Here is a 23259-nt window from a genome sequence, read left to right as displayed (position 1 = left end):
AAAGCCTTTACTGTTTATTGTTGTGTATATTCTGTGATATATATAGCTTTTGCTATTGCTATTTCTATTCTTATGCTAATTTATCATTTAGAAACAGATATGTTTTAAACCGATAGAGGGCGCTGCCAAAACATTAATACACTGTGTCTAATCATTACCCTTTGAAGTTAATCAGTACTGAGTGTGGGATTTTGTTCCCCAGAAAAATAATTCCCCGATCTCTGACATAATAAATAGTCTGGATGGGAACCTAAATAATGAGAATATCCATCAGGGACATTACTTACTGCCGCAAATCGGCACACTCCCGCTATGTAATTTCCGCCCAAACAGCTTCCGGCGGAGAGTGCTCTGTATGGTTCAGCCGGGACGCAAGGATAACACTTCCGGCGGAAGTAATGGTGGAGCGCATATGCGTTCCACCGGGTTATTAGCTAAATCCGACCTTATATATTCTTCTATTTGTTTCTCTTAGCGATCTGTTTTATTTGTTTATTAGCATATCTCATTATATGGCAGCTAAAACCTCACTCCTATCAAACAAGATATTTTAAACATTTTTAAAATACATAATCGGGCCAATCATCTATCGTGACACGGAAGTAATTTAACACTTATGTTTATCATTTATTTCTTTCATACTTTAAGCAACAATTATTAATAAACTATTAACTCAATATATTCCTTAACTATATGTTTGTCTCCTAAATGTGATTTATTTTGCTTTTTCATATTGAATTTGTTAATTAGAGTTTGATTGATTGTCCATCCCACAATGAAGTGCCTATTAACAGGGGTATACATATCACCAACCTACACATCCCCTGTCACCTTCGATAAAGCTACCATCAGTAGTGAAACGCGTCAGTTTCTCACTCCAGGATTAGGACTTGGACTTTTTGCAACCGTGATTTACCCCTCCAATTGGATCGCCATTCTGATTTTGGAATTTACATTGGACATATTGCCATCTTCTCCTTCTTTCACCACTTGGATACCTCTTGGTGAGAACCCCTAGGTGAGCCATTCTACCTCCAAACCAGCATAAGAGAACTTGGTACCATATATTGACCCTCACCTTCACACCAACGGTCTCTGCAGTACACCTTGCCATTGGTGAGACCCACAGAGTGCAAATTGACGCCATTTCAGCACAGACTCCTCCAGCGGAATCAACTACTACTACCATGCCAATAGAGAGGACCTGTGCTGCTCTGAGTGAGGCCCATTCCGGGCTAAGTTGGGGTCCCGCAACAACTTCAGTCTCCACAGATTCCTCCAACAACATATTTGCAACACCGTAATCATAGAGAGGATCTGTGTTGCTCCACAATTGAACACCTAAAGAACAGTGATCCCCCATCCAGTCCCCCTTCTTGGTAATGTGCACTTACCTGAATTATTTACTCATTGAGTAACATATCCAATCCTGTGAGTGAGTTTGTCAATCAATTTTATTCATTTATTTTGATTAATATTATAATTTTTATGGTAATGTATGTGTATTTTTAATGTCAATATAAAATCTTGGTACTTGTGGAGTATCACGGCTCCCCTGATGGGCATCGCATGCTAAAAAATCGCATCGCATGCGATGTGATCGCATGCGTTTTTGCACTGAAATGCATCCAAATGCATTGAAATGTGCAGCAAACATGTTAAATGCCCCCAAATGTCATTTTTTAGAGTCTACCACCCCCACTATCAACGCCAACCTGAAGCGTGGCGAGCGCAGCGAGCCCGCGAGGGGCGGCGGTACGCCTCCTACGACCTTTTCATACCCCCACTATCCACGTCGGCGTGGAGTTGAGAGTAGAATAGTGGCGAGCCCGAAGCGTGGCGAGCGCACGCGGATACCTTCACAGGTATACGCGCCCCCTCGCGGGCTTCACAGGTGTCCGCGGCCCCTCGCGGGGCTCGCTGCGCTCGCCACGCTTCGGGCTCGGTGGCTCGCTGTGCTCGCCACACTATTCTATTCTCAACTCCACGCCGACGTGGATAGTGGGGGTATGAAAAGGTCATAGGACGCGTACCGCTGCCCCTCGCGTACCGCTGCACTCGCCACGCTTCGGGTTCGCGTTGATAGTGGGGGTGGGACACTAAAAAATGACATTTGGTGGCATTTAACATGTTTGCTGCACATTTCTATGCATTTGGATGCATTTCAGTGAAAAAACGCATGCCATCGCATCGCATCGCATGCGATTTGATTGCATGCGATGCGATTGCATGCGATTTTTGCTAAAAATAGCTTAAAAACGGTAAAAACCGCATCCCATCGCATGCCATCTCATGCCACTACATTTGGCATGCGATGGGAGCCGTGATACTCCACAAGTACCAAAATCTTTATTATACCTGCGGTGTAGTACCACTTCATTGTAGATAAGCACTGCTACAACTGTATATATTTTGCCCTTTTAATGCATGCCAGTGTCCGGTTTGCTTTTTCTACTGCACTATTACCCAATTTTTCATCTACGATGACCCCCAAGTCCTTTTCTACAGCAGAATTCCATATAATAACTCCATTTAGCTTATAAGTAGCTTGTTCATTTTTGTTCCCATAATGAATTACTTTACATTTTTCAACGGTAAACTTTTCCACCTTTCCGCCCACCATTCCAGTTTATTTAAGTCACTTTGTAGTGTTTCCACATCCTCTACTAAATTAAATTCCTTACTTAATTTCGTGTTGTCTGCAAATATTGCAATTTTACTCACTATGTCACTTTCAGTATCATTAATAAATATATTAAACAAGGTGGGTCCCAATATTGATCCTTGCGGGACTCCACTTTGGACCTTACCCCAGCTGGAATGTATGCCATTTACCACCACTCTCTGTCCCGATTGTGCAAACAGTTTTTAATCCAATTACAAATTTTATCCCCTAACCATAAATTACCTAGTTTCATTCATAACCTTTTATGATGCACCATGTCAAAAGCTTTAAGGAAATCAATCAGTATTACATCAATAGATTTCCCTAAGTCCAGCCCCTACTGACTTCTTCATAGAAGCTAATTAAATTAGTTTGACATGATCTATTTTTGACGAACCCATGCTGAGCCTTACTTATCTCTTTCTCCTGTTCTAAGAAATGTGGGATACTATCTCTTATGATTCCTTCTAATATTTTCCCCACAATGGATGTAAGGCTGACTGGTCTATAATTTTCAGGGTTAGTTTTGCTACCTTTCTTTCATATTGGTACTACGTTAGCTATGCGCCAGTCACTTGGTACCGTCCCTGAGTTTATTGATTCCCCGAATATCAGATATAATTGTAGTGCTATGACAGAACTCAATTCTCATTTCTAGGGTGTATTTCGTCCGGGCCAGGAACTATTTAGGTTCTGTAATCTATTTTTGACTATTTCCTAACTCAAACATACAGACTGGGAGCAATCAAAAGCCGAGCATTTAATCGGTGGGAGATCTTCTGAAGATTCTTCCCTTGTGATCACTGTTCCCCAATGTCTCCCTTATGGTTATGTTAGTAACAATGTCCCCGTTGTTGCTTATCAAGAGATCCAGGATTTTATTTGTGGTTGGACTTTCAATAAATTTATACAAATAGTGGTCATTTAGGACTGTGGTTCGTGCACAGTGCACGTTTTCCAGGTCTCCACACAGAATCACAGGTAAACGAATTAGCTCCATCTGTGATCTTTTAAAATGTGTCAGTGAATAATGAGTGCACCTGTGCAACTGCCAGGAGACCTGGAAAATGTGCACTATTGGGGGTCCTTGAGGACCGAGGTTGAGAACCACTGATTTAGGGCATCCAATAAAACATTTCCCTTAGCGGTACTAGTTAAACTATCCTTCCAATTTATTTCTGGGTAGTTAAAGTCACCCATAATAATAATTTCCCCTAAGCTGGCTGCTTTTCCCACCTGTAGCAAGAGGTCTTTTTCCTCCTCCTTATTTATGTTGGGTGGGTTTATATGATTTTATTTCATTTTTATTTAAATGAAAGCCCATCTGGCAGCATTTGCATCCCATACACTTCCTGCCATATAAATCTTAGGTAGAGTGAAAACTGTTGGCAGGAAGAATGTGATTTGCTGTCGTGAGTTTAAGTATTATGTCTTTGACCAAGATACACCTTTAGTGTCCAAACAATTGTGGCTGAATTGAGTATGACAAATGACAGGGACTAAATCTTTAGGTTACCATGTACTACTGGTCATACGGAAGGTTATTAGATCTTATATAATTGGCCAGATCCAACCATTATAGTTGGCTCAAGAGTGGTGCTATAGTGTTCTCCACTAAAATGCTATATTGGGCATCTACTTGCTTCAGTGTTCTATTTTTCACTGTTGACTGATTCCAGTTTTTTACCTTTTCATGCCTAAAAAACATTGAGTGCACAGTTTTGCATTAAGTTGTATTTGAGTAGACCTATACTCAATATTGAGCCTATCTGGGGGTTACACCCTTATGCTAATTGTTCTGTGTTGTTGAATTGTGTGTTTTGCTTGTGCTTCTTGCATTCCCGATTGGTTTGGGCTGTGCAAGGTATGAACTGGTGAGCCGTGGTTGGAGATGGGAGTAGCTGTTAGGGACACGGGAGATCTCGCCAACCCTAACTCCGTTGTCACCTATTGGAGTTGGCGGATGCGTGCTAAGCTAACCTTCACCAATAATAGCCGCGTTCGTGGGAGCCCGTTAGTCAGGCTCCCACCCCGATGCCACCTGGTCTTACTAGTGACAACGCAGCCGCCAAGGCCAGAGGTAAACAAGGGGAAGGCTAACTAACAAACAAGAGGCGAGAACTACCCTGCCCTACGGAGGAGGGTGCCAGTGGATAACACTCTAAGGTGGAACCCCCTAGGCAAATGCTGTTGCCAACGGGTGTAACAATACACAATAGCTGATCCAACAACCAAAACTGACAGGTGTAACAATACACAAGATGGACCCAATAAGAAATGCTGACAGGTGTAACAATACACAGTATGCTGACACAATACTGAGAATGCTGACGGGTGTAACAATACACAAGATGGACCCAATAAGTAATGCTGACAGGTGTAACAATACACAGTATGCTGACACAATAATGAAATAATAAGTAAGGAGACAGAGAGTGGGAATCTCCCAACTTATCTGAAAACGGAGGGATCTGCAACCAGGAGAAGACAAGGATCCTGGAGGCAGCTAGGACAAGGCCACTGGGGACAGGAACAAACGCTGTGCAGGAGCCTGGAACCGGGAACACTCGAGACACCAAATCAAGAACTATAGCCGGCGTCTGAGTGCACCGGTCATGCAGTTTAAATAGCGCGCCAGAGCGCTACCCTGACGCTGCGTGCGGCGTCATGCACACCCCTTCCTCCCTGCGGCCGCCAGGCGTCCCCCGTCGCCTTGGCAACCGCTGCGGCAGGGGAGGAAGGGGTTGTCTCCAAGTTGCCGGGCGCCCGTCTCCGTCCGCCGGAAGTATCCGGCTGATGGCGCGACGGCGTCCCGGTAACCTGGCAACCGCCGGGACCTCAGTGGAGACTGCCGGGCGAGCGCAGTCGCTGCCCGTGCAGCTCCTAACAGTAGCTAACCCTTTAGGTGCTCAACTTCTGCAACCTCTACAATAAGTTATGGTAGAAGTGTCCCCCAATAAAATTGTCAAAAAAGATTTAGTTTTTGATACCAAATGTTTTTTAACTTAGTTTAAAAACCAAGCAGTTGAAATTGGTATGTATGGATCTACTTGAAACCTTCAACATTTTGAATTTAGAGCACCCCCAGAGCTAAATATATTTACTTGAAACTATGTATTTTATATCAAAGATATACAATAGAAAGAAAAGAGTGAAAAAGGTTAGTACTTGTAGTGATGAGCTAAAGTGGTGGTATACGTATTGTTTTTTTGCATGTTACCTCCAATATGCTCCAACTATCCTGTTCTGTACATGTTTCTCATGGGTGTGGATTAAACGATTTACAATAAATAGGTCAACACCATAAGGTTGACAGCAGGAAGGGTAGACAGGGTTAAAACATGAAAATATTTGAAACAAAATTAAAGGTGTTGTTTTCGCTAGTATTTTGTATGTTTAACTATATGTCACCCAAATTATTGTAAAAAAGTGTACCCTCGCAGGCTCACTTTATGCTCCTCAATTCTGGTAGCTTACAATTCCCAATCCCCAGTCATGTGGGTAGTAAATAAAGCAGAGTCGAAAATACTTTAAAGAACCTCAAAAAAACACATATATTTGTCAACCTTTTCTACTGCTTACCATTTACAAGTCAACCTTTTGTACCAGTAAACCTAATGCATATCGACCATATGGTGTCTAACTATTGAATGTATGTCTATCTGTCATCCATTCCATATCTACAATAAAGTGCTGCTTTATGGTAAAATTGTCATAATCTCTTTGTCACATGACTAATGGTATTATTTGGTTGTTCATTACAGACTGTATCCATCTTAGTAAAAGAAGTAAATTTGTTGGTGATGAAAACTTTAAAATTTGGACCACCTATCACCATAATTTGTTTACCACTGGGATACTGAAACTTGCTCCACTGAAGAAAAAAGTAAATACAGCCTCCATGTCTGACATAATTGTAAGTACATATAAAATTCCAATTTAGGTATAGATTTTACCTATGGAGATTATAATTATAGGGATTTCAATTTGCGGCAGTGATTACTGTGAGGCTGCAGTTTCCTTGTTTGATACCCAAAACTACAATATTCAATTGTAAACCTGTCACACACGTGCCCAGTTCTGACGGAGCTCCCCGCTGCTGTCCCCCTTTCCCGGTCGACAACCCCAGCCCACACCATCTCTCCACACCCCCCCATTAACCCTGCCCCTCTCCCTGAAGCGGAGACGGGCAGGGTTTCCGTCGCCCAGCGGCCAAGTGACTGGGACGCATGTGCGTGTGAGATGCTCACATATCCCAGTCGGATGGAGTCCCTCTCAGCCAGCACTCGCCAGTGGGGACATTCTGGTGAGTGCTGGGGATAAATTAAATGGGCTCCATCTGTACAAATGAGGAGTGGAGATCATAGGCACACGACTATGGAAGGTAGGAGGCAGAGGCATTAATGGGGAGAGGAGCAGAGGTCAGGGGTACTTCATGGGATTGGGGGCAGAGTTACATATGGAGAGGGAATATATGTGCACATGAGGAGGCAGAGACACTTATGGGTTAGGGGGACAGAGGCATGCTTGATGAGGCAGGGGGTAGAGGTGCATATAGGGAGGGCAGATGAATTGTGCATATAGGGAGGCAGAGGCACTTACGAGGATGGGCAAACTTGGTGAGCCAGGGGAAAGAGGTGCTCATGAGGAGGTGGTGAGGGGTACACTTGAGAAGGGCATATGATACATGCACATGGGGATATTGGAGGCAGAGGCACTCATGAAGAAGGGGGTCAGAGGCACACTTGGAGAGGCAGGGGGCAGAAGCACTCATGGTAAGGGCTTGCTTATATTACTGATGACTCATGGAAGCAGGTGAAGGAGGAGCATTAATGAGAGCTGGGGACTGTACTGTATGTGAAGGTTGATATCTGATGATTTCCTGAAATCTGAAACCTTTATTGAGAGCATAGCTACTGCAGTGCCACTTTCCCTTCGACCACACCAGGGCTGTGCGCAGAATCAGTGGTGTTGCTAGTAGCCTATGATTGTTCCGGTCCTAGACTGGTAGAGCTAAGGTTGTCCAGCAGATCTAGATTGGAGTGGACATCCTGCTTCATATACCGATCGTTCAACTTACCAGCTTATTTCCTATGCACGTCTGCTATAACTACACCGGTCAGGCTTAGAACAAGAACCAAATATCATCTGGTACCAATATTTGGAGATCCTGTAGTCCTCAATCAGATTTTCCATGAGTGACAATGTGCTTTTATAGTCAAGACTAAGCAAAAGCTACAAATTCTTAAAGTCACAATAGGTTGTGGCTCTATATGCATTTGGCTTGGCTATGTTTATAGTTATTTTTTCATTAAAATGGTTTCCTGTTTGCACATAGTGATACAAGTTATATATATTAGGGCGGAGTGAAAAAGGTGAAATTGAGATATTCAAAATATATATTCTGTTCCGGCAAGATATCTAATGTTTCGCTTTTTTTAGATGAAAATAACGAAACATACGAAGAAGCTCTGATCTAGTTACAATTATGTCAGGATGTCATAAGGCACACTTGGTGACTTTGAGCTGAAGGTCACTCAAAACAGCAGGTTTGAGCGGCTTTCAGCTCAAAGCTGCCCAGTGTGTATAAATATTTTACAAGTTAGAACTAATTTTTCACAGCTGTAACAATTGTTGGTGCTGAAATTTTTCTCAGCACATTTATTTATATTTTTGTAACAAATTTCATCTTTGACTGATGCCCATTTCCAGTATTTCCCATCTCTTGTCATGACGTTAACAGGATATTCCCATTTTCCTATATTTGTAACAATTCCTGGAAATAAATTCCCATCATATAGAACTTCCACCCAGTCAACAAGCTTTGGGGGGTTGTTATGGTTTATTCAATCCGTTACAAATTCGCATCCTTGCGAGTCAATCAAATCCCGCCATGTGACTGTTGGTACGCCATTGGCATAGCGCTTACGTTCACACTGTATGTGAATGGATGTTTTACATAAACATCCATTCACAGCCTGTGGGGGAACACCTACCAACCATCGAATGATGTGGAATGATGTGGAAGGCACACGCACATCTAAGGTTGCTCAGAACAACCTTAGATGTGCGTGTGCACTCTAAGGGAAGTGGGTGGGCAGCTGACATCAACGCTCCTGTGTCATCGGCAAATTATCATGAGAATGCTCAGCATTCTCATGGGAATGCCTATGAAATGCTGGTCATTTCCATATGCTAATGGTCTGCCCCCTCACCTCCTGTCCGCAAGGATGGGTGCGTGCACCTAGCAAACAGTTTGTTCACCATGTGCGCACTCACCCTGCATCTGCACATGTGCAGAAATGACCCTGCGCATGTGCAGACACAAAACATCGGACCCCTTGCGAACGAAGGTGTCTGTACGAACGGACCTGCATAAGGTCCTTGGTGCAAATTCATCAGTTTCTATGAAGACAGGGGCATAGGGCTGAAGTGAACTTTCAGCTTTTTCAGTTGTTAGAAAGCCACTAATTTAATTGTCTTCCACTTTTAGGTAGTTGCTTTATTCCCTCTAATGGTTTGGCTTTTGTAGTAATGGATTCAAAATCAAGTTGGTTGTTGATGTCAGCATTCTCATCTTGGTTTTTTAATATAACTTTGACCTTTGAGGATTCATCGACAGCTTTAGTAAAGTCTGAAGCACATTGTGTTTCCTATTTTTCACATTTGCCCACACTTGTCTTTTTCCAAATGTTTCATAGCTTCCGCTATACTGTATATCTGTTTTTAAACTGAGAGCTCGGACAAGATATGACAAGATATGTACATTTGTAACTGTTGAAGGCACTGCTTGCAACAAGGTGTACATGTATGGAACTACTGTTTCTTTGGTATGGACAAGGTAATCTGATACTATTACAGATGAATGCAATTCTCCACAATGCCAAGCTGCTACTGAGAAAAGGCTCATTTAATATTATAATTTAGAAGTTAAGATGCTACAAAACAAAGATAGACAGATGGAAACCCACATTACAACATTATCATCAATTACAGAGTCCAGAGAATATAAAACATCATACACACCATTAAATCTGTTGACATCAACACACTGTAACGTGAGTTACCATAATGGTAACTCATGTTACATATAGGTTTTCTTCATTTATTTGGTAATGCTACTTCATTGAATAAATGTTTAGTGGTTTTGGACTACGTATGGTCTAATGTTAGGAAAATATGAAATCATTAATTTTTTTCCAACAATCTGGCAAGATAAAATGAAAATATAAACTTTTAGGTAACTCACGTTACACATTTGAGGTTATGCTCATGTTAGGAATGCCAGAACTCTTAAAGTATTTTGAATATGGATAGTATTGTTTACGAAAAATGATTTCCAGATTGTGATCTACAAATGAAGTGACCTATATGTTACTTTGAGTGTTATTAACATTAGAAAATTTAGTTTGAATTCTGGTGAAGTCTCTTTCTCCATCTGAAGCAAGCCTAAAGCAAGATGGTTGCCATAGCAACAATAATGCTACTAGCTTAAAAAAAATTTGGAGTGAAAACTCACATTGTTGTACGATAATAATTTTCAAAATTAAGTGTTGCTGTGAAAAAAAAAAATCCAAACAAATTTCCATAGTTACATGGAATGACCCACGGATTTTTTTCTCCCGCCAAAGTCAGTAACTTTGCACTAGGACAAGCTCATATGACAAGCTAGTACTCTTTTACTATGCTAAAGTATATTAATGAACGTCCTTAAGACGTCCTGACATAATTTTAACTAGATCAGAGCTTCTTCGTATTTTTCGTTATTTTCATCTAAAAAGCAAAACTTTAAGTGTCTTGCTGGAGCAGAAGAATTTGTGATTTTCTGGTCATTTGTCAGAGAATATGAATGATAACTCGCAAACTTTTCTTTCACTCATGGTTAGTGGTTGGGTGAAGCCATTTATTGTCAAACAACTGTGTTTACTCTTTTTAAATCATAATGACAACAGAAATTACCCAAATGACCCTGATCAAAAGTTTACATGCCCCAGTTCTTAATACTAGGTATTGCCCCTTTAATATCAATGACAGCTTGAAGTCTTTTGTGGTAGTTGTGGATGAGGCTCTTTATTTTCTCAGATGGTAAAGCTGCCCATTCTTCTTGGCAAAAAGCCTCCAGTTCCTGTAAATTCGTGGGCTGTCTTTCGTGAACTGCACATTTGAGATCTCCCCAGAGTGGCTCAATGATATTGAGGTCAGGAGACTGAGATGGCCACTGCAGAACCTTCACTTTATTCTGCTGTAGCCAATGTCAGGTCGACTTGGCCTTGTGTTTTGGATCATTGTCATGTCCAATTACGTCCCATGCGCAGCTTCCGGGCTGATGAGTGCAAATTTTCCTCCATCAGCCCGGAAGCTGCGCATGGGACGTGCCATCAACACGGAAGCTGCTAGGGTATGTAAACTTATGAGCACAATAGATATATATATATATATATATATATATATATACATACACTGCTCAAAAAAATAAAGGGAACACTTAAGCAACACAATGTAACTCCAAGTCAATCACACTTCTTTGAAATCAAACTGTCCACTTAGGAAGCTACACTGATTGACAATCAATTTCGCATGCTGTTGTGCAAATGGAATAGAGAGGTGGAAATTATAGGCAATTAGCAAGATACACCCAATAAAGCTGTTGGTGGTGACCACAGACCACTTCTCAGCTCCTATGCTTTCTGGCTGATGTTTTGGTCACTTTTGAAAGCTGGTGGTGCTTTCACTCTAGTGGTAGCATGAGACGGAGTCTAAAGTGGCTCAGGTAGTGCAGCTCATCCAGGATGGCACATCATTGCGAGCTATGGCAAGAAGGTTTGCTGTGTAGTGTCCAGAGCATGGAGCCGCTACCAGGAGACAGGCCAGTACATCAGGAGACGTGGAGGAGGCCGTAGGAGGGCAACAACCCAGCAGCAGGACCGCTACCTCCGCCTTTGTGCAAGGAGGAACAGGAGGAGCCCTGCAAAATGACCTCTAGCAGGCCACAAATTTGCATGTGTCTACTCAAACGGTCAGAAACAGACTCCATGAGGGTGGAATGAGGGCCCGACATGGTGGGGGTTGTGCTTACATCCCAACACCGTGCAGCACGTTTGGCATTTGCCAAAAAACACCAAGATTGTCAAATTCGCCACTGGCGCCCTGTGCTCTTCACAGATGAAAGCAGGTTCACACTGACCACGAGTCTGGACACGCCAAGGAGAACATTTTGCTACCTGCAACATCCTCCAGCATGACCGGTTTGGCAGGGGATCTTTATTATTGGTTGTCTCCATCCACAACAGTTGGAACACAAAGAAGGCAGGCATTGATGCAAATGCTGTGGGATGTGGTAGCACTCATGAGTGATGCAGGTTGCTGTGTGTCTGCATTGATGGGGCTCCTCGAGCAATAATGTTTTTTTTTGTTTTTAGATTCATAAATAAGTTTTATAATTGTTCCTTGTACTTAATAAATATGTTATAGTTTTAATCTGTGTCTGTTTTTTTAAATATATTAGTATTAAAAGGGGTTATGTTAAGAAACAATATTTAGCACTTATGATGTGTTTCAGATGTCAAATGCTTTTTTTGAGTGAGTTGTGTTCAATTTTAAACATATGTGTCCTGTTACATATTTGCAGCGAAACAAACAAAATTGAGTTATAATAAAAACATACAATAGTTCAAAGTTTGAACTATTGTATGTTTTTATTATAACTCAATTTTGTTTGTTTCGCTGCAAATATGTAACAGGACACATATGTTTAAAATTGAACACAACTCACTCAAAAAAAAACACTATAAAGGTGTTAGAGGAATTTAACAAGGGTGTTTGACATGCCATAAATATTGGTAGAACAGGTGTAAATAACAGTAAAAATTAACCTAGTGTGGGTAGATGAGAAGCACAATCAGCAACCATTCCATTAAACTAAATGTGTCAGTTGTAATTGTAAGGCAAATTGATTATTGATTTAAATCAACTAAATTAATTAAGGACCATCATGCCATTAATTCATGGTAATGTGTGCTGCGAGAGTGTTGTTACTTGGTGAGTAGAGAATCCGGTCCAGAGCATGCTCGCTCGCACACACTATTGCCTGTGTTTGTAAAAACACAGATGTGTGTGCAAACTGTTTTCTGTGCGTGCACTGTCAGTCCACTCCCCTTTTGTTATGTTGTGCATCATCAATAGGCGTAACTATGCCTGGTGTGTGGGTATGCATTACTCTCGCAAGGCTGCGTTCAAATGTGCATGCGAGCGACTGAACCTGAATAAGGCCCAGGAGGAGACAGAATCTATATCCGCTGAGGTTGAAATCCCCTCGGCTCTTCCGGAGGCGGCCCCTAGTATAGACATGGAGGCCTTGGTAAAAGCGGTCATGGAGACTTTAGACATGGATGATGTGGTCAGAAAATTAGTGAATTTTCTGAAGGTGATTTATACACACGCAGTTGCAGTGGCCAGACTGGCCTTGTCTTTAGCGTTAAATGCTATGGCGGAGTGGACTTGGGCTCTAGAGGCTTTACCCTATATCGGGATGGTCCTCTTCTATCAGGAACTAGACAAAATAGTAGCTACAGTAGCGGAATCCAATACCGCATTTTTGCCTTCCACTGTGGGGCCTCGACCCTGTTCTACTCCTTTTACTACAAATCTCTGTTTTCTGTTCTGCAAACAAGATCTTATCCACTCAATCATCATAGAATCCAATCCCAAACTTTCAAGTTTAATTAACAGTCTGCGATGTGGGACAGTGTGAAAAGCCTTACTAAAGTCTAGATAAGCTACATCTAGAGCCCCCCCCCCCCCCCCCTTGATCACCCATTCAAAAAAAATCAATAAAATTGGTTTGACATGATCTCTTCCCAGTAAACCCATGCTGTTTAGGATCATGTAAGAGTTGCTGGTTTTGAGATCTTCTACAACTCTTTCTGTTTTAAGAGTGTTTCCAACATATTCTCTAATACTGATGTAAGGCTCACTGGTCGGTAGTTGCATACCTCTTCCTTGCTTCCACTTTTGTGCAGTGGGACTACATTCGCTATTTTCCAGTCCTCTGGGCTTATTCCAGTAGCTAGTGACTGGTTGAATAATTATGTTTTTAGCATCCTTGGATGTATCCCATCTGGCCCTATTGATTTATCCACTTTCAGTTTTGAGAGTTCTCTTAGGACTTTCTCCTCTGTAAAAGTACTTGTTTCTCCCTCATTTTTCTGAATATACTTGCAACTTAACTGTGCTCCCTTCCCCTATCTTTCAGCAGTGGACAGAAATAATTATTAATATGATCTGCTATTACATTGTCTCCCTCAAGAAGACTTCCACTCTGTCTTTTTAGTCTTCTTACTCTGCTTTTTTGGTTTTCTCCTTTCATTTATATACCTAAAAAACCCTTTACTACTGACTGGTCCATTTTCTCCTCAGTAGAATTGGGGGTCAGTGCTCGCGCTAAATACCTTTTGTAGCGAGGGGGCTGCTGGGCTGGAGTGGTCCAAACTCCCAAACGTAAAGTGTAATCGCAGGTGGGTAACCTAGCGCTCACCTCTTATGTAACACAATGGTATGTGTGGTAGGTATGGAATGAGAGAATAGACACGAAATGTTCCTTTAAGAGGTTTATTGTATATACACAAAATGATAAGTATAGATAAAAGGCAATAAGGGTCCGTCTGACCAAACCAGAAGCTGCTGCAGGTGGTGATAATTGCAGTCTGGATGGTAGATGGACAGAGGTGTTGCCGTGGGGTGGAGGGGGGGGGGGGGATTGCTCTGTGATAACGTCTCACCGAGTGAATGAAATGTGGAGGGCAGGGGGCAGTAGCCAAGTCGTATTGCACTCAAAGCACTAGATGATATAAACAAGCACAATGGTGAGTGGGAGCTGGCACTGGTAGTAAAAGTATCTGGAAATGTCTGTGTCACAGATAATGTCCGATGCGAGATGCGACAGTCTGAGTGGGAGGTCAAGGTGAGAGGGTGAGTGTCGCCGGGGGCTGGCGTCCCTAACCGCCCGGTGATACACTCAGCTCTTACCCGATACCTGGTGTTCCTTGGTCCCTCGCCGCAGGTCTGTCGGGATGTCTCCGGTGTGTGCTTTCGCAGCCGGCAGCAGAAGCTCACTGCTCAACGGCGTCTTCCGTCACTTCCGGGTTCAGCTGGGGAGCGTGCGCCCGGAGTGTAGGTGTCAGCCGGAGCTGTGTGGTCTCAACTCCTGTGTTGGAGGAGACCTGGGGATGGAAGTGAAGATATAATGTGGCCACATTTCCAGATACTTTTACTACCAGTGCCAGCTCCCACTCACCATTGTGCTTGTTTATATCATCTAGTGCTTTGAGTGCAATACGACTTGGCTACTGCCCCCTGCCCTCCACATTTCATTCACTCGGTGAGACGTTATCACAGAGCAATCCCCCCCCCCCTCCACCCCACGGCAACACCTCTGTCCATCTACCATCCAGACTGCAATTATCACCACCTGCAGCAGCTTCTGGTTTGGTCAGACGGACCCTTATTGCCTTTTATCTATACTTATCATTTTGTGTATATACAATAAACCATTTTCTCCTCAGCCTGTGCTTTTGAATCCCGGGTTTTCACACATATCTACATATGATATTCTTTCTCCATTTGTAAGTATAAGTCTAATATTTTGTGCTTACGAATGGGCTCCCTCACCAATTGCTGGAGGGATTCTCCTTGCAAGGAATTCAGAATGTCCCTACTTCTGGTGGAACTTGCAACAGACACCACCCAGTTAACATCAGGTAGATAAAATCTCCCATGATTATTACCTCTCCTTTTAATGCCATTTTATTGATGTCCTACAATAGGCTCATGTCAAGTTCCTCTTCCTGACCTGGGGGTCTGTAGTTAAGCCCTATATGAAGGATCACCTTCTCCCATGTTTCTATGGTTGCCCAAAGGGCCTCAGTTTTTTCTTCAATACCTTGTATTAAAGGTAGATGTTATGCTTTTTTTTACATACATTGCTACCCCCCCTCCAATTCTTTCCATTCTGTCCTACCTAAATAAAGTATATTCTGGTCCCAGTCATGACTTTCATTGCACCGTGACTCTGTAATATCCATAATATCCGTTAATCCCTTGTCATTATTACAATTATTTCTGGGATTTTATTTCCTAAACTCCTAGCATTTGCATACATAGGCCCTTATTCTGCCTGGTGCGGGCGGACCGCGTACAGACAGAATGGAGATATTTTTCTTCTGTGCATGCGTATCATTTGCTGTGCGCATGTGCAGCGAAAGTACTCCTCTCACGAACGGACCTTCCCGAGCAAAAAAAACATGTCCGCAAGCACACGGTCTCAGTGGGCGTAATTTGGGCGGTTTTAGGGGAGAGGCCAGAAAAGTAGTCAAAACTGGGCGTATACCTGGGCGTACAGGGGGGTGTGTACTCAAACTGCATGGAGAGGCAACCGCCTCGCTCGGTGAGCACACGGTGCATATTTGGCCCAAAACAGTCGGACGCCAAAGAGTGCTCCATACCACTCTTAGACTTTCCGCCTGAGTGCGGATGCCCTGGGTCTGCTAATTAACACGAAATACCAATAAATTACATACACCTGACACCAATATTATCCTATGCTGCAAGCTATTTAGTGAAATAGCTCATTTCATTACCTGCAAGCCATACACAGCCCTGAAAGACATTGGAAGGTTCTCTTTCTACACTTGTCACCATTTCAAGGTAGGTTTATTTTTATGATGTCTTATTCAAAATACTCAAGTTTGAATATGTTGAATTACTGTAGTTATGTGATAACCATCTTCACCCTTAATGCAAGTGTGCTTTTCATGTTAGGAAAACAGGATACACATTTCATTGGAGTCGACATGTGTCAACTGTTTCACTGCAACACAAACATACACATCACATTATTTATTTACACACCTCTATCACGTTTAACTGCAACAATGTGTTTTTTTTTCACCTTTTATACTTGCAATGTTTGTGAAATGTCTTCTGCTCATGGACACAATTGTGTCCCCAATCTTTCAAATAGTTACCTTGGACATTGATGTTTAAGTAGCCAATCTGCTCCTAACCTTCTTTCTCACACTGTGTATGTAAGATGCCAGGAACCACATTATTGAAAAAAACATATCTCTAGCAAAGGTTAGCAACATCTGCCCATCAGTCTGTAACATCTTATTTGTAACTTCTTAGGTGATGGTTTCACACTATCCATTTTTGCATACTTCACCTCTACCACTCACTATCAACATCCATCACTGTTGTTTGGGAAGGGAGGACACATATGTATTCCTCTCTTACAAATGTCTCATTAACCCCATGGTTGCCTACCTGACCCACTCCATGAGGGAGACAATGCTCTGTTCCTGGACTTAACTCGTAATGTATGAGTAACATCACCTGCGGTGAAACACCTTTCTCAGCTATTAAATAGGTCACCACAGGTGCTGCCAATCATAAATTACCTGGTAAATGGTGGAACTGAACATTTTCTTCCTCATGGAGAGGGTCAGCTAGGCAACCATGATCAAGCCATCACTTCATCCACCTCAACACCATACTCAGTTATGTGTATGTATACACAAATAATGTATTGATGTTACATAATTAACACAAAACATTGCACATCAAACCTGTTCATTTAATGTTGGAAAACAATATTTATTGCTGTTAAGCATCACAGCTATTTAAAAAAAAAAAAATTAAACTGCAAATAATATTTACACACAAGCAACCAGACAGACAAAACGGGCCATTACATGAAACATGTGAGACACAGCAGGTGCATGGTGAAATCAAAGGCCACACCAGCATCCGATCTGCATCATCCAGGAATAATGCTACCCAGGATCCACACCATCAAATCAATACCCTGCATTTCAAGATAGAGAATAACAGATTTTAGTACCCTTTACATGGGAATGAATAGAGTTAGCACACGGAAGTGGCCCACCAGAGCAAAGGACTAGATTTGGGGCCAAACCACAGACAAAGACAATAAGGTGACACCACATCATTTCTTCCGCCCTCTTTTACCCTTGGATGCTGGGGACTTAGGACCAGCTGGTTTTCATCCTCTTCGGACGAAGGGCTCGGAGGCTGATGGTATTGTTGCCTGAGGAAGGGAGTGGTGCAGCTTGGGGTGGGGCAGCTGATGGTATTGCTGCCTCACCCACCTCAAGTGTCCTGGCGGTGGTGGCAAGGTCTGCCAGAATGTAATTCTGGCGGCTGGTTTGCTGGGCCAGGTTGTTAATGGCAGCCGCCAGATTGTCATTCTGGCGGCTGGACTGCTGTGACAAATTTGTCAAGACAGCCACCACCTATTCCATCATTACCACCTGACACTCCTGACGGGCCACACTGTCCACCCCTTGCTGGAACATCGTATTCAGCAGCCGGCTTGCATTGGTCTCCTGAGCCTGTGGGAGAGGCTGCTGTAGTGGTGGGCATGAAAAGGAATCTTCGGGTGAATCTGGAGTCTCCACCTCAGCTATGGTAAAAAAAAATGCATTTTCCACATGACATCTAAGGCAGAGGACTCCAGAGGGGTATTCTCCAGTTTGGAGGGCATAGGTCCACTCCCAGTGGTCATGCTGTGAATGTAACGATCACTCATCTTCCTCTTCATGCCCGATTTGAAATCCTGCCACCTGAAATCCTGTTCTCTGCTACTACACAGCATTAGTACTGATAATTTATCATTGTGGCTGGTATGGTATGTATCTGTATACGTTTGCAGGGCACATATTTCTGTAACCATTATAATGCATTATCCTATAACATACTTAACTCTATTGAAGGGTAATTGCAATAACCTATGTCAGTATGTTTTATTTAGAGGATTCTTATGACACATTTTTCTACCACTACATTTTTGACCCACAATTATGGATGACCCATCTCATACTCTACATGGCCTCAAATGAGGCCCTCTCCTCACCCCAATGGTGCAGGGGTCACCTATTTATGTTGCTTATTACACATGTTTAAATTTACTTAAATTATTAGTTGAACCATTCACCTCATGTTAAGCACTCCCCTCTATGATTGTGTTCACATGTGTCACTGACATATCAAACTAACTGCAAACACACCTTTATATTAAATGCTATAGACAAATTTGACAGATTGACACAAGTAAGTATATATCTGGATAAACAACACACTTGCCTTTTACTCACAGACTTCACATCCCTCTGCAATGGTGCCACCTTATTGACTTCATCTGTAATTTGTTCCCAAATCTTGTCCTTCACAGAGGAGTCTATCCATTCCCGTGCTCGGGGGACCAAAATCTGTAATTCTCTCTCCTGAAAAACTGGGCATTTTTTTTTTTTGGGTGGAATCCTGGGTAGCACGCTTCCTACATGATGCAGGCCGTTTCCTGGCGACCAGTCACCTCACCATACACCTGATGGGTCTCACATGTTCCAAGTAATGGAGGTTTGAGACTCACTAAACCATCAATGTTTGGTGAGAACACAGACTTCCAAAAAGATTGGGACAAACTTCTAGATGATTGTTCCGCTGGATTACTGAAATTGGTCATTAAATACAGAGTCATGCGGACCAATCAACTAGAAAAAGAAATAGAAACAGTAAAAACCCGACTTGACACCTTTTCCAGTAAAAAAGAATTTAAAGAAAGAGACATTGCCATTAATGAACGTATAGAGAAGTTTGAGAGAGAGATCCTGGAGAATAAACAAAAGAAATTCAGGAGAGATTTAGAAGACTATCAAAATGACAGAGTAAGATCATATAAGGATAGGAATAAAAATAAGAAACCCAATCCCAGATCATATACAATGGAGACACCAAAACAATAGACAAGATAGGGAATCCGACTCTAGATATGAATCTTTCCTACAGAGACGCAATCCCTCAAAAAATAGAAGAGAAACACGTCCAAATAGTACCATAAATTCCCCATACAGTTCCCATACCCACTCCCCAAAAGAACAAGGTGCTAGACCCAAAGATAGGCAGAATTGGAACAGAGGTCACAATAGATCACCCCAACGGGATTTTCGGGAGGCCCGACCCCGCCCCAATCATTGGGAGACCAATTACCCCATGGTACAACAGGGGACACCAAAAAGACAAAGGGAAAGAAGCCTAGAGGAAACAGAGGAGGGATACAATCAAAGAAAAACCACCAGAAAAGATTAGCTAACCAAAACAAAACACCAGATAATGATAAATTGAAGTACAAAAATGTCTTCAATATCTCTTCCAAAGCACTTAGCGAGAATGAACTATCTTTGCTGGCGAAGGGTCTGAAATATGTTCCATCAAGCAATCCCAATATCTTCGAATTACATGTGGAGCTAAATAGATACATTCGAACCCTTTGCCGCAAAAGATACTTTGCAAATAAGGACATAGCCAAAGATATGGATGCATCATTCCCAATTGTACTGGACGCATCTGATGATCCTGCACTGGTGACCCTACAAGAACTGCTACGGGAGAACCAGTCGGGATCAGACGATAAATCACCAATTAAAATTTATGACACCAAATCCAAAACATTCAAACGGAAATCTGAATTTTTTCCTATTACAGCTAAAAGTGCCAATATAGAAACCTTTTACAAGGTAACATTGGAGGATTTTAAGAACCTCTGTAAACTTGGTTCGAAGAAGGAAAACACTCAGAATTCCAACCTAACTAGAGAGGAAAAAAGAGCCTTAAAATCACTCACCAAAGATACGTCAATCATTATAAATTAGGCGGACAAAGGAGGGGGTCTGGTTGTTCAAAATAGAGAAGACTATGTTCAGGAGGCGCTCACTCAACTTAATAACAAGGATTTCTATAAGACACTAAAAACAGACCCCACCGATACCTTTCAAACAGAACTTAAAAACACACTAGATGAGGCTTTAGCCCAAAATGTGATTTCAAAAGAAACATGGCAATTTTTGTTCACCACCCATCCCATCACACCCACATACTATCACCTCCCAAAAATTCACAAATCACTCACTTCACCTCCTGGCCGTCCTATAATTTCGGGTATTGGGTCCCTCACCACCAACTTGTCACACTATGTGGATTTGTTCTTACAACCTCTTGTTCCTGTGCTCAGGTCACATCTCAAGGATACAACTAATTTCCTCCAAAAAATCCAAACCATCACTTGAAAAGAGACCTACGCCTTCATGACCTTAGATGTCAAGGCTCTGTATACTAATATACCACATGATCTTGGTATTCTACACCTTACCAACAAGTTAGAGAGAGATAGTGACCTGACACAGGAGCAACAATCCTTTATCATTTCATCTATTTCATTTATCTTGACTCACAACTATTTTTTATTTTCCAACACACACTATCTACAGGTGATGGGGACGGCCATGGGCACCAGGTTTGCGCCGAGCTATGCCAACCTATACATGGGGGAGTTCGAGGACACCCATGTGTGGGGCGGCGAGTTCGGTGCGAATCTGGTGTTCTATGGCCGTTATATAGATGATCTCTTTATAATTTTTGGCATCTATTATGGGATTGTCCGGTGGTTAAACTATTTTGGACTAAAGTGCTTCAAGCTATATCTGTAACAGGAATTCCCTTAAATAACTTAACACCAAGATTTTGCTGCCTTGGGGTATCTGATAATGATGTCCTGGATAAACATTCTAGACAATATATAATTAATTTGTGTACATTGGCTAAGGTTTGCATAGCTAGACTCTGGATGGATTCATCAGGGCCTGATTTTAAGGCCTGGATTTCCTTGGTCAATGTAACAGTGCTACATGAGAAATATTTATATATTAATCGTAAGGCTGAATTTAAATATTATCGTATTTGGTCCCGATGGCTTTCATCAAAATATTCATCACTTAAGATATAATTTAATTAATAGTAGATCAATTTTTAATTCATGTTAATTTGGAAAAGACATATGTTCGATTGAAAAGAAATTGATATTGTAAATTATTTATTAATATTGTATTGATGTTTTTTTTTTTTTTCTTTATATAATTTAATGAATTATTTATTTATTTTTAATTATTTATTTATTTATTATTTTTTTCTACTTCATCTTCTCAAAATTTCAGCCGATAAATTTGGCTGTTTGTTATGTTAATCTGTGTATCCGAAAATTTAATAAAAATCACTCAATTTAAAAAAAAAATTTGGGACGGGGACTATCAGTCAGCACAACACTTCGTCACTTCACTTAACCACAATCAATTTAATTTATCTTTCACTTCACACTTTAATCCCATACACATTGAGTTTCTGGATATATCCCTGAGCATAGTCAACTCTATTATAACCACTTCAAATTACACTAAGACTGTAGATACGCATTCGTATCTGCATTATAAAAGTTCACATCATAGACCTTGGAAGGTGAATATCCCCAAGGGACAATTAATGCGGATCCGCCGCAATTGCTCTTCACTAGACCTGTTCAATGAACAGGCCATTGACATTATCGCCTCTTTTAAAGAAAGAGGATATCCAGACCCCCTCCTACAAGAAGCTCTCAACGAAGTCCGCAAAATGAGAAGAGAGGACCTTTTGGTCCCTAGACCCAAAAAAACAACAAGATAAATCCTAGGAAATGGCATTTATATGCAAATACAATACAGCACATTTCCAAATCAGACAGATAATCAACAAAACATTATGGTATATTGAAACATGACAGAATCCTGAAAAACCTACTACCCAATAAACCTACCATCATTTATAAAAAAAATAGATCTTTGAAAACCATGCTGGCCCCTAGCCATTTAAAAATGTCTGAGGCAAAAGCAGAAAATCTGAGTACCAGCACATGGCTGGTTTCTAGACCTGTGGGGTTCTATAAATGTGGCAAGAGTCGCTGTACTACATGCGACTATGCCACAAATAGAGCCTTACAGATACAGACGGAAGACAAACTGATTCCAATGAGGAATTTTATTAATTGTGACACCAAATTTACCATATATCTGTTGATATGTCCATGCAATTTGAAATATGTAGGACGGACCACACGCCCACTAAAAATTCGCTTTATGGAACATCGGCGTAACATCATCAAGGGATTAACCAGCCACAGTCTCTCCAGACATTTCTCCCAGCTCCATAAAATTGACCCCAGAGGGCTGCAACTTATAGGACTTGAACATATCCCCCCTTCCATGGGGGTGGGGATAGGTACAAGACCCTCTGCCGTCAAGAAGTCTTTTGGACTTTTAAATTAAATAGCCTGCATCCGGATGGCCTCAATGAGGCATTAGAGCTAAATAGCATATTATGATTATATATTGATACTTCTTCTCTTCTTTATGGCCCTCTCTCTTTCGTAACCCCTCCCCTTGACATATATTATTTGTACTACATACAACTTTGGTTCTATGGAATATGTAGAGTATTTACAACCTGAGGATCTCGCCACAGCTTAGTTTACTTATGTGTCTGGTACTTAAATGTACATGACATACTGTATACTAAATGTATTATCACTGTGGGGGAACCCTCGGGAGAGATATGTATATAAATGTGCACCTAAATAAATATTTGGGAGCATATATAGGGATATATGAATATGTCTTAATATATAAATATAAATAAACTAAAATCCAAAAATTAAAAAT

General features: G+C 41.6%; 2 protein-coding genes across 4 annotated transcripts in view; one reads left to right on the top strand and one right to left on the bottom strand.

Moving 5' to 3' along the window:
• Positions 1-23259, bottom strand: part of LOC146068787 (protein unc-13 homolog A-like) — an 802795-nt gene that overhangs the window by 538361 nt on the left and 241175 nt on the right. The window lies entirely within an intron of this gene.
• LOC146027218 (centromere protein C-like) overlaps positions 1-23259 on the top strand; it is a 74958-nt gene that overhangs the window by 17605 nt on the left and 34094 nt on the right. The window contains exon 3 of the mRNA XM_083158174.1: positions 6430-6581. Within this exon, the coding sequence (XP_083014300.1) occupies positions 6430-6581 (152 nt within the window). The remainder of the gene's footprint in view (positions 1-6429; positions 6582-23259) is intronic.

This window comes from Crinia signifera, chromosome 1, assembly GCF_055691185.1.
Source record: "Crinia signifera chromosome 1, ASM5569118v1, whole genome shotgun sequence".
Lineage (NCBI taxonomy): Eukaryota > Metazoa > Chordata > Amphibia > Anura > Myobatrachidae > Crinia > Crinia signifera.
This window is presented reverse-complemented; position numbering and strand designations above follow the sequence as displayed.